At 38.0% G+C, this 12,858-nt stretch overlaps 1 protein-coding gene across 1 annotated transcript in view; it reads right to left on the bottom strand.

The window, feature by feature from the left end:
• Positions 1–633: 633 nt before the first annotated feature.
• Positions 634–12,858, bottom strand: part of LAMA1 (laminin subunit alpha 1) — a 103,678-nt gene continuing 91,453 nt past the window's right edge. Inside the window, exons 53-63 of the mRNA XM_069853887.1 lie at positions 12,599–12,769; positions 11,887–12,038; positions 11,184–11,369; positions 10,607–10,769; positions 9,361–9,473; positions 8,086–8,275; positions 5,995–6,153; positions 4,891–5,041; positions 4,144–4,277; positions 2,880–3,102; positions 634–1,178 (exon numbers count right to left, since the gene is read on the bottom strand). Of these exons, the coding sequence (XP_069709988.1) occupies positions 1,018–1,178; positions 2,880–3,102; positions 4,144–4,277; positions 4,891–5,041; positions 5,995–6,153; positions 8,086–8,275; positions 9,361–9,473; positions 10,607–10,769; positions 11,184–11,369; positions 11,887–12,038; positions 12,599–12,769 (1,803 nt within the window). The 3' untranslated portion in view covers positions 634–1,017. The remainder of the gene's footprint in view (positions 1,179–2,879; positions 3,103–4,143; positions 4,278–4,890; positions 5,042–5,994; positions 6,154–8,085; positions 8,276–9,360; positions 9,474–10,606; positions 10,770–11,183; positions 11,370–11,886; positions 12,039–12,598; positions 12,770–12,858) is intronic.

Genomic DNA, 12,858 nt, shown 5'->3' with positions numbered 1-12,858 from the left:
TTCAGGCTGGACATCAGAAAAAAATTTTTCAAAGGAAGGGTCATTGGGCACTGGAACAGGCTGTCCAAGGAGGTGACTGAGTCACCTTCCCTAGAGGTGTTTAAAAGACGTGTGGACGAGGTGCTGAGGGGTATGGTTTAGTGTTTGATAGGAATGGTTGGACTCCATGATCCTGTGGATCTTTTCCAACCTAGTCATTCTGTGATTCTGTGTCCTGTAAGAAACGCTGTTTTATCAGGAAAGATGCATTAGTTGAACCTAGTTCTTCCCAAGCCAGACCCAGATGAGTTCTTCACCAACACAACATTTTGTATGTGTGTCTGCTGTAGAGTTCCTGCTTGTACTGCAACTGATTAAATGAAAGCATAAACAGGAACATAATCTTCCAAGATAACATGGCTATAATGGGGGTCAGAAGCACTGCATATTAAGGCAGAAGGAAAAATTTACCATATAAATTATAAATGAGAAAATTCTACTCATTGGACTCTGAATCTTGAGACCTTCAAAATTGTGCCTTTAGCCTCTTGCTCCCTCTGCTGGACTCTATCCACTTGTGTGTTTCACTTCTAAGCCTTCTGGCTCTTTTTTTTTTTTTTAACTGAAATGCATAGGCAATTGAACTACATGAAATAATGCACAGTTTATTGTAGTTTTATTATGTGGTCCAAAATTTTAAGCTTTTTATAAAATGACTAACACACAATAAAATGAAATACTGTCAAGTAATCAAAAGAAAACATACTGTAAACACTGATTAATAAAAATTCCCAAAAGAAAAATACCCAATTAATGCCATTAACATTGTAGTAGAGGTATTTGTTGTTTAAAACCTTTTAGCTAAAATGCAGACAAAGAACTTCTGACTGAAAAGAGAAATGACCTGAGTTGGAAAACAACCAAAAATTCAAAGAGGTGCAGGCTCTCAACAATTCTTCTTTTCATTACGAAACAAGAATGAAAAATAACAGATCAACAGAAAAACCCTCTCTCAGTCCAGACAGGCTTTGCTGCAGTTCAGTGCTCAGCCCCAGGGCAGGAATGAGGAAAGACTCCCCGCAGGTCAAAAGCTCTGCTGAAGTCAAACAACTCTGCCTGCTGGCCCTTGGTCAATACGAAGTTCCTCAAACAGCCGTGGAATGAATTCTTGCTTGTGAGGCAGTTCTGCTTCACATCAGCTGAAAAACAAATGTGAAATACGTAGAATCTGTTTCTAGAACTAAGACAATACAAAGCTTCAGGTTATTATTCAATTGCTTCCCCTCCTTCCCAAATGAGTTACAAAAAACACCTGAGAAGCACCAAGTTCTATTTATGTTTGGGTGATCTGGGACATCCCACCATGGTTAGTCACTGCTGCCTTCAAGCATGAGCCATGCACTGGTATAGCTGTGCAGAGTTTGCAGAAATAACTTGTCCTGGGGAAAAGAGGAGATAAGAGAAGGGGAAAGAAAGGGGAAACCTACTCTACCCTAGGTATCTTCCAAGTTAAAATTGAAATTGTCAGAATATGAAGCAACATCTGAGCTATACGCAGTCATGGATTCCATTGGCAAACCAAAACATAAGGCTGGTAGAGAGTTCAACTCTTTTTTCCATACGGCCTGTGAAACAGTTCTGCAGTACCCAACTAAATTAAGAGTTTCTCTTTTCTGTATGACCTTTATTCTTTACAGATGGAGCACTGAAAGAACAATTAGTATCACATTACCTCATCAAAAAAGAAAAAAATTGGTTCACAAAATGCTGATATGGCTGCTTTGGTTTTAAGGGAAAACAAGTATTAATCAAGATCTTGTTAATTAGCATTAATTCATTTTTCATAAAGTACTAAAACCTTGTCCAACAGAAGGTGCTGTAACATTTCAGGCTCCTATCCCTAAAGCTTTACAAATATTTAGAAGCTGAGTTTGCCCTTCAAACCTCATGATTCTCTTTTCACACAAATGGAAATATCTGAACTGGTAAGCTCTAACAGCTGTTTTAGAGACAAATGGATATGGGCATTTTATGCTAAACCCATACGAAGTCTTCCCTTTCTCAGTACTGATGTCCTCATTAAAACCTATGCCTGCTAAAAGGCCAAATTCCTGATGTTTGAAATTCAGTCCTCTTAATAAATACACTGTCTTGGCTCAAATTACCAATTAATGAGTTGGCCAATTTAACTGAAAAGTAATTAAATTATATCTTTTCTCATAGAACTGTAGAATGCCAGGTTGGAAGGGACCTCAAGGATCATCTGGTCCAACCTTTTTGTATTACTATCTCTTATATTACCATTGTAGTGTAATTGACAGACAGTTACTTCAGAAGGAAATTTGCACAGAACAAGGGAAACATGCCTGTAGCAGCTTGACTCTGCCACCACAGTCTATGATTTGAAACACTAGCAAAAATAAAACAGAGAAGAGCACTATAGAAACTTCACTTAGATGAATGTAGAAGAAAGCTTTACATCAATCTTAACTGCAAGAGAATCACACCTCAACATACGTAGGCAGGAACATTGTGAAGTCTCAGAGACTATGAAAGACAAACCATGTGGAGGAAATCCTTCTCAGAAACTAAGGAGCAAGTTTATGTAGGAAAGTGATATGAGTTCTGTTGATCTTGCCAACACACTCAACAGCTAAATGCAGTTCCCCACAAAAAACAGTATACACAAATATTAATATGCTGTGACCTCAGTGACAACGTGGAAAACGATAACAATGATTTATAACTCAGTCAAGAACTTCATGAATCAGATAGAGAGAACAAGCAGAGAGGCAAAGAGAGAGGGAAGTAGGGAGGAAGCACATGTGTTAAGAGTCATTCTTATGAGAGAGAATGAGAACAGGAGAGAAAGAAGGGAAAAGAAATATTATTGTACCTACCAGGATAGCCTCCAACATAAATGGGATTGTTCGTATCTGCAGATGTTGACTGGATGTAGGGATTATCAGCTTGAACCAAATTCCCATCAATTATCAGTGAAATGCGATGTTTGCTTTTGTTTGCTTGAAGCTTGTGCCATTTTCCATCACATAAACTATTTGTACCTCTTGGTTCATATGTAGCTGTTATTCTGCCTGCTCCATTGTTGACATGGAATAAAACCTGTATAAACAGCCAGATGCCAATAAAGATATAAAGTAAGAATACATGAACTAATTTGCCTAGATAAAAACACAATCATGCTGGCGCAGAGATTTCCTTTTCAATTAGAGTTTGGTAGTTATGCAAAGCCAATGTTTACTTTGATAGCCAGAGTTTTTCCTTACTGAAGTATCTTTAAAATCTGAAAGACTTAGATCTATCCATACAATCATCCATTGGGTTAGATTGGTATTCTTCACTTCAGATTTCAAAAGAAGATACACTGTATCTAACTGAAGATAAAGACAATGGACTGAAAGCACTTGTTATTGCCAATACATGTATTGATTTATTTCATGCATTTATTTTTCAAAGAGGTAGACACTTCCTCAATTCTGTGGTGAGAATTAATGTTAGTATTAACTGAGAAAGTATGCCCCACAGAAACAGGGATATTTAACACTGTCTCTAGCTAGGAAGTCTTGAATAAAAAATGAGCTATTTCTGAGAAAAGGAAATATATAAGAGCAATGAGGTATACATTTTTTATGCAGGGTATGAGTGGAGAACTATGTATTGATTGCTAAAATGTTTATGGAACATAATGACCAGCAGAAGTAGAAAGCAAGTTAATTGCTCATGAATATTGAAGAAGAAATTACTAAACAGGGTGTTTCATACATGCAATAATACATCTATCAAGGACAAGTGTAGCTCCATGGTAGAAAAAGTGTCCAGCTACAATAAAGGCATATATTTGTTCTAACATATAAGGTACATATAAGGTACAGGATGTCACAGTGGCTGCAGACCAACATAAATTATAGTAATTAAAAAGGCAAAAAGATCTGTTGATTTCTGTTAATCTCACACTTTATCACATAAGGATGATGAGAAACTTGGAGACTGTAAGTCTGTCTCTTGCTAGTTCTGTGGGGTTCTGGGTCAGGTATTTTGCATCCATCCATTTCACTGGCATCTGTTTAGTGCTACCCAACAGTTCCAGCTTTCCAGTTTTAAGCAATCCTCATGAAATGAGTGGGCCAGCATAAGGCAACCTACCTTGCCGTTTACAATCTCTAGTCCAATGGCATCAACCTTAGCACTGCTGACTCCAAGGAGAACGCCATGCACCGCTGTTGTACGAAACTCCAGTGTGATGTTCACATCAGATCGGACTTTGTAACCTTCTCTGACTGAAAAGAGGTTATAAGATTCTGACAGAAGACTTGCAACCCACAGTACAAAGCAGAATACATGTATTGTCATAAAAAGACCTTAAGTCTCATTAGTTACTCTGCCAGGACATGACCTTGCAGAATCTCTGATAGTAAGTTTTCCAAAATCATAATTCACATTTGATACTGAAAAAGGCAAACTGTTGAACAAGTTTTCTTCCATTCATTTAGATTTCATACATTCTATCTTACTGTTAAGAAATGGTAAAGAGCAAATATTAATATAATCCTTTGTATTACTTCACACATACCATACAAATTTGTCTCCATACCCTTTAACAGATCTTAACTTAACATAATGAACATGAATATTCTTAGATGAAGAAAGAGGTAGTTCATTTCTTTTCTAGTGCTAAAATCATTAGCTCTGTCATTTGTGGAAGACAGCTGTTAGCTGAAAAGGCCACTTTTGGACGTACGAACTAAAGGGACTCAGAAATACATATGCAGGGTATGCACTCTTTTGTGTGAGGAGTCAATTAATTACACACAGTTCCAGCAAGACTTAAAAAGATTACATTTTCATTGACATTAATTCAGTAAGGTACTGCTTTAACTTAATGACACTTACCAAGAGCAGCAAAGCCACTCCCATCAAAGAAAGTACCTTCCTGCACTGTCACATAGCATTTATTCACAGCAAAAATGGAGATGGGGCTCTCGTCCAGTTGCTTGCTGTTAATTGTCATGCCACCAATGCAGGCAGGAATACCATGAGTGACCTAAGCATATTGAAATATAAGAGTTAATGTGTAATACAAACTGCTGCAATGCTCTCTGAGTGATTCATCTGTTGTTGTAAATAAATAAAATTTCTCTGAACAAAACACAGCAGGATCTAAAATATTTATGTAATTAGTTTCTATTTCTTACATATACTTATTTAAGATTACAAAGATTTGTCTTAGAGTGAAAATAAATATAGTTTGGAAACACAGTATTCACTCTTTATAACTTACAGAAGTAATTGTATGTGCCTAAATGTGAGCAGTGATACCTTCAACAGTTAAAGACATTCCAAACATGCTTTAAACTAACAAGTAAATCAAGATTTTGCAAGACATTTTGCAAGTAGAGATCACTCAAATTCTTTCTAGCAAACAGAGTCTTTAGAATTATTCGCTATTACTCTTCTCTGCAATTAAAAAGCACTGGTGAAAAAAATATACCCAGGAACATTGTTATCATCACTGTAATCCTCCCTGAGACAATGGACCACACAAGGAAGAAGGTGACAAAAACCTAGCCTCTAAAAGCATGTGTAAAAAGCATAAGACAGCTAAATCCAGCATTTTAGAGGTATTTACAGCACCTAATTCTTACTTGAATGCAATAGGACTTAGATACAAAAATATCTGAGATCCTAGGTCATATTTTTATCTCATACTATGAAACACGGGAATTTATAGTCTTTATTCATTTTTAACAGAAAGATTGATAGAAGGAAAAAATCTATTACAGGCTATTACTAAAACACATGGATAAAAGCTAAGCCACAGAAAGCTGGAAAGATTTATGTGGTTACAGGTCATTGTTTTTTCTGTTGTTCCTTTCCCTAATTACTTCTTTTTGCCCCTGTCAGATACAGGACAGTGTATTAGATGGGTTTGTTGTCTTGTACTCATTCTAATATTGCAAAACGTCAGAGGCACCCCACCATCCCAAACCTTCTTACATTCCCAAGATTCTTCGGCACGTAGTCTAGGGGCAGTCCTCCAACGTAGAGCTTTCCCTCCACATCCAAAGTGCTACCATCTCCCAGAGCACTAACTGCTACCGATTCCTGTCCATCCACAATGATTATACCTTTTCTTTTAACGTATTCTGTCTTTATCTGGAAAAAATGAGAGCATGCAAACATGAATCAGTAAGCTGAATTGGTTACCTAGTTATTATTTGCCATAGAAGTAAGCAAGGCAATTCTTTAGTGGTTACATTGCTTTGACATACTGTACTGAGGCATCCTCTTGAAATTCATTGTGACTCAGGCCATGTCAGAATGTAACTGTGCAGCTAAACTGCTTCCCTGCCTCCCCAAGGGCCCACAATAATTGCATGTTGTCCTGCATAAGTTTTTCAGTGTCTTAACAATCATTTAAAAGCACTAGTTTATTGCCTTAGGATGAGAGTACATCACCAAGTTTGAAGAGGGGAGTACGGTGCTGTCAACTTCAACTGTGCTGCCCACCAGCTGAGCCATCTTAGTTCTCTGAAGTGCACACTCCTACACTGTAATTTCATGATGGACAATGCTAAATTTGCTGTGACCAAAAAAGCTTTCCAGTTCTGTCCATCCTGTTCATTCATGCCTCTATGCCTTCCTTGCACTCATACACAGTTGAGGGGCTCTATCTGAAGTCAGCTAGCCATTTATTCTTCCTTGGTTACTTTCAGTCCTGCTGAGAATCCTGACCAGGCTGAACATGAGGGTTCATGAACATTTGGATTGCTAAGAAAATAAAATAGTACAGCAGGGTGATAAGACCAGATGGTAGAGAATGCAAAGAAGTGCTTCCTCCAGCAGCAATGCATATTAGCTTAAACTGATTGTAGAGCTACGCAATAATCATCCCCAGCTGTGAAGTGGTATGACAGCCTTACTCTCCAATAAAAGGTTCAAGCTCATGTTTTTTTGTTCTGGGTAGTAAAGGCAGATCAGCTGCCATATGGAATCTGTTCACTTCTTAAAAATTGGATAGTTTTTGAGTATGAGTTTCACAGAGTAAATTTAGTTATAAACATGCAGCTGTAAATCCTAGAGTGTTCTTCCATTCAAGGTAGAAAGCAGAGCTTAACTGTGATATCTCTCTCTGGCATAAGTTCACATTTGCTTTCTTTATGTTCATTTTTGCTGTTTACTCTACTGCTGATCATATATTAAAAGCAAAAGCAATACTGCTGATTCCCAAGTCACCTAGGAGAGCAGGCACCTTTGTATCACATCCTCTAGTTAAGGCTTCACATATGGACAAGCAAAGGGAAGCCTGGAAGGATGAATATTGCCACCCTTATCTGCCCTAAGAAAATGTAAAGTGGTCAGTTACTTGTAGAACTCATGCAGACACCACAGTCATTTCTCATGAAGAAAGCCCAAGCCAGCTGCAGGTGGGTTGCTCAAAGTAACTGGGTCAATACAGGCTGACCCAAGACTCTGTTCAGAAGCCCCTGAATGCAATGTGACACCTGAAAGCTGTAGCCATAATTTCTCCTCAAACTCTCCTTATGCCACGTCCTCCTCCTCCAGTCTCCATTTATTCCTAATGTCTACTTTTTTAATGTTGCACTAACCATGGAAAGGAAGGAGAGTGCTTCCATAGCACTAGTTGCTATGACATGCTCAGGTACTAAGTGATAAGTAGGAGAAAGGAGAAATTGTGTACTCACGAATCTTTTTTGTCCTATTACACACTCAGTTGCAGATTTGTGATAGTGCATGCAGGCTCTTGGTGGAAAAAGTCAAGAGCTTCTGGACATTTCTGTTGAGTTCTACTCTTGTGAAGATGACCCTTGTTAAGAACTTGAACTATTTTATTTCTAAATAATCTGAGATACTTGACAGCAAGTGGATGTTGGAATTGATGCATAATTAATCAGAATTTTAAAAGGAAATAATTATACTCAAACAAAAGGTAGCTACATGGTTTCATGATTGGGATAAAACCTGTTTGCCTTTGCAGCACAGAAAGCATACAGGGAAAGCAGGGTAAAAATCATCCCAGTAACTCCAGGGAAGAGAAAATGGAGTACAAGATTTTTGACTACCTACCGTATGCCATTTTCCATCACTGATAACAGCAGGGTGAAAAGCTACCGTTTTTCCTTTGCCTAGATCAAATGAGAAATACAGCTGTCCCCCGTGAAGCTGTAGGGTTGCATAATCAACCTGGTTCTGGTGAGCCATGTAGTAAATCAGGCCACTGGAGGCAAAGGTTCTGAGATTCAGCTGGACAGAAAGTCTAGACAATAGAAATTCAGAGTTACCGAGAGATATTTCTTCTGCATTGATAAAAAGCTTTTCTGGAGGCAGAGAACTGCCCCAATCAATTTATTAGTATCAAAGGAAATATATTATTACGAAGTCCAGAGCAGCAGAATCTGCATTGATTCTAAGAAAGCATGATCTATAATGTATTTCATAATAGAAATCAGTGCCTATTTACAGACAGAAAACCTGCTTGTCACAGAGCAAGAGTGACAGACTCAGCTGTTTGCAACTGCAAGCTCGCCTGCCGCCCCAAGAAATAAATGAATTCCAGGATAATGTGATGCCATCCATTTCTATTAGCCAAGCTTGCTGGGATATAATGGGCAAACTGAGAATTGAGGGAGGCTTAAAAGGTGGAGGAGCTGATTAAGCCATTTATTATGGAGACACTATGTTCAGACTACATAGCATCAATCCTCTGCAATGTCATTATGTTCAACAGTTACAACAGAAAAGCTACAAGAAAAAAAAAGGCTCTTTTCATAATGCCTGCAGAGGCTTCCTGGGTTGAAAGAAGCACACACAAGTGGCTTGAAGGCTGTGTTTTGGGGACCTTGTTGGAAGCCTCTCAAACAAATAAGAGTGGCAGAGAGGTTATCACACGTTAAGCCTCAACATAACAGTCCTTCTCCCTAGTCGTAGCTCCTTCAGTGACCTGGGGAGTGGAGCAGACATGAAAGCTGCAATTGCAGACTCTAGAGAAGAGGGTGAGATGTTATCTGCATTTGTCAAAGGAGCCGTGACCAGCTGAGCTCTGTATGTGGAAAACGTGACAAAATACTTACAGACATTACAGTGGAACCCTACAGTCTGAAGGGGAAAAATGCAGAACTCTAACCATGAGTTTAACTCATAACCACAAATCTGGGAAAGACACATAAATTACATTGTGATGATCATGGTTCCTTCTTCCATGAGGAACCCACAGAAACCTGAAGGATGGGACATGTTCAAAGCTGGTAATGCAGTGATCATTCATGAAAATCATCATTATGCTTCTTGTAGCTCAATACAAGATAACACATTGTGTGCACGTATGATACAGGATATACTCACTTCTTCCTGACAGTAGACTGATTGAAGAGCAGTGTCAAGTGGCTGCCTTTGGAGAGTCCAAACTGATGGGCACCTTGAACATGATCAGTTAGCTCGTCTTTTGCACAAACTACCTGTAGATGAAGGGACTTTATTAAGAAGAACAGTATCAGGCGCTGAATAGCAAGTGCTGAATGGCAATTTGCCTATGCAGAAATTTGTAAAGAGCAAAACTGATCCACATGATAATTGCAAAGTATACAGGAACATCAATTCGCTGAACTCCCAATTGTTCTCAACTATTTTTAGGCTCAAAAAGAACTAGTTTAATGATTAAGATATGTCTCGTGGACAGCACTAGTCTTTTCTACAAATGTTTGTAGTTTGAGAAGTATTCTTTCACTATATGTCTTAATTCATAGCCTTACTGATAACAAATGCTGGAAGACACAGTACAGTTGCAACGTGAAAATCTTACGGACTTGGTAGAAGTATTTTCCCATTTAGTGAGGATGCACTTCTTTGTTATGATTTGGGGGATGGAGAGCCGACTAACAGAGTCTTAGCCAAAACTAAATTTCACCTGTAAGAATGGTAGCTTATTTCTTTTTATAGCAAGAGTGGTCTGAAATATATAAACCCCTGCTTTCTGTTGCCACAGAGAAATGATTTCAGGATGCTTTGGAAATACTGCATTATAAAGATGAATAGCTGCAGAAGGAGAGAAGTAATGCTGCTTTCTGTCTTGTGAACAGAGACTGTGTGAGAGGGAACAGGTACCATGCAAACTGTATGTAGATGCCGTGTGTCTCCTGAACAGTTTGTGCCTCCTCTGACACAGGGCAGAGACTGCATGTGTATGAACAGCAAAATATTAACATTGAGTAGAACAATTCAAATCTCAGTGCAAAGCCACTTTGTTAGGAAGGTACTAAAGATAATAGTTATTGTAAAGTCCTTCTCCTGGGGGGAGGGTTATCATTCCACCTTTTCTTTTCTTTTTCAGTGTTGCTGCCTGAACAATAATAAATATAACTACATTTCCCTTCTAAAATGCCAACGGGCTGCTACAAAGGTTTGCATCACAGTTTTATCTATAAGACACAATCATTTCAAATCCACGTGCTCTGAACCATGATATACCATAGAAGAAGAAAGCAGACACAGTCCATACTTTGAAAATTCTACACAAAGCTAAAACAAAAGCTAAATCTTGTTGTAAAATACTTTCCTATAACAGACAATACAGCTATGCTGTAATACATACTTTTTTTATGTCTGTAAGAGGCCTAATGGGAGGCAGTAAAGCTTGACGTTCAGGGTGAATCTTAATGTCTTCGGGCTGCATAGCTGGTTTAAGCTTCTCGGACAAAAAGCAGTAGTCCATATTCACATGTTCATACTTCATGGAAGTAGTGAAATACAGAAGCCTGTGTTTTAAAAAAACACCTGTATTGTAAGAGATGAAATTCCAAATCCCTGACTTTCCCAATCACAAGGAGACTGCTTTACAGGATCTTTCACTAGAAAGGGAAAGAGGTAGCATGCTAGGATAAAAAGATCTAGAAGCAGCAAATAATCTGTCCATAGAAAAATATTATTAGAAAATCATTCTGTCTATGAGTGCAGGTGAAACTGTAGTAGAGAAAATAACATTTTGTGTGATATCTGTATATGCAGTAAAGACATATTTAATACTATTTGGAAATGTAGCTGATAATATCCATTTTCCGCCCGTTACAATAACCAGATCATCAGTATGAGAGAGACTACATTTAAGAGACTACAATTAATAATTACTATACATAGTTTTCCAAAATAAGGCACTTATCCCTCTGACTTACTCCTTGTTAAAAATGAGATTGCTGATACAGCCATGAAAGGAGCCAGCCATTTTTAGCCCTAAGATGCCCTCTCCTGCTGGAATGCCACCAGCGTAAAAGTTGGAAATATTAATGGGGCTCATTTCTGCTGATGAACCAAGCCTCAGTTCTGCAGGGTTACTTTCATCCACCTGTACAGTTATGATCCTGAAAAAGATGAAGTAGGGAAAACATTCAACAACCACCTTAGACAACATTAATTTTCAAATCACAAGCATTTCTTTCAGCTTCAAAAATGTCCTCTTCTAAGAAATAAAGATTCTATCACTTTGGTAACCTTTTCAATGTCTTAAAACTAGAAGACAATGATCTCTAGATAATTTTTAACATGTAGAGTATTGTCAAATGTCTTTCTAAGCTATTTTGATAGGTACATTTCCAAATTATTTTGATAGCTGCAATTTTTCTAATGTTATTTAGTGTACTTAACTCAGGTGGCCCAAACTGTCTAAAGACTCTGAGCACTTTTATCCACAACTTCATCAATGGCTGCATGTTGTACACAATTAGCATGTGAACAAGAACACCTCCATTAACAGCAGAAAAACACAGCTCTGATTCTTTCAGTTAATGAGTCAGCAAAGGCAGGTCCTCAAGAGAACACAGTGAACTGACAATAGCATACAACAGTTACATGGATAGTACTGTTTGCAGTCACTTGTACCTCTTATTCCGGATTAGGATGATAGAGTGTTCTTGTCCATCACTGTATGTTCCATTGGCAGACTGAAGAGTTACTTTTCTAGTACTTGCTCTATCTCCAGCATTAACGTGCACTACAAGCTGACCATTAACCAGCATGATGGAAAAGAAGGGCTGTGGATTTAATCAGAATATTACTTTTAACTATAACTCAATCTCTTGTCACTCAGTCAATGTTTAAGTAGAACATACTTTGGAAAAACTTGCCTCCAACTTTATTGTAAACAAACTTTTATAAAAAATGTAAATATTAGCAGGCATGCGTTAATATCTCCCAGAGTGCAAAGTCTTCTAGCAGAAGACAACTCCTCCCTTCAGATGAAGGAAATAAAGAGCAGGTCTTCCAACTAAGACTTTGTCCTTGGATTCCAGGAGCTCAAAAACAGTCCACTGGATATGAGATAGCTGTTCATCTCACATCTTTCAGTAAAACGTAATACTCTGTGTAAATTTCATGTGCAATTTTCCTCCTTGTTGCGAAAGCACTTTGGGTTCTAGTAACCATAATAGGTCTCTACTAACTGATCATTCACCTCTCCCCTGCTACAATGAATATCCTCTTTTTTCCACCTAGTCTTTCCCACTCTTTGAAATTTATAGTCATAAAAACTTATTTTATTACAAAATAAAAATGACAAAAACAAAACCAGAAAATCTTTCATTTCAGTACTTACCAAATGTGCTTGCCTACGTCGTCGCTTTTCCAGTCCCCTGCTGAGTCCAGCAAGGATGATGCCACTGCTGTTCTTTGTAGCAAAAGTTGCCATCAGTTCTGTTTCTGGACTCAAGGACTTTGGTACCAACTCAATATATCCATTGTTCAAGATGCTCACACTATGAATAGGCTATTTTGTGGGGAAAAGAAATAATTACTGACTTTGTCTCTACATAGAACCCAATCAAAATGAAAAAAAAAATTCAAGTATAGATTAGA

The sequence above is a fragment of the Phaenicophaeus curvirostris genome, chromosome 3 (assembly GCF_032191515.1).
Source record: "Phaenicophaeus curvirostris isolate KB17595 chromosome 3, BPBGC_Pcur_1.0, whole genome shotgun sequence".
Lineage (NCBI taxonomy): Eukaryota > Metazoa > Chordata > Aves > Cuculiformes > Cuculidae > Phaenicophaeus > Phaenicophaeus curvirostris.
Note: the sequence above shows the minus strand (reverse complement) of the source record. Positions and strands in the feature narration are given on the sequence as shown.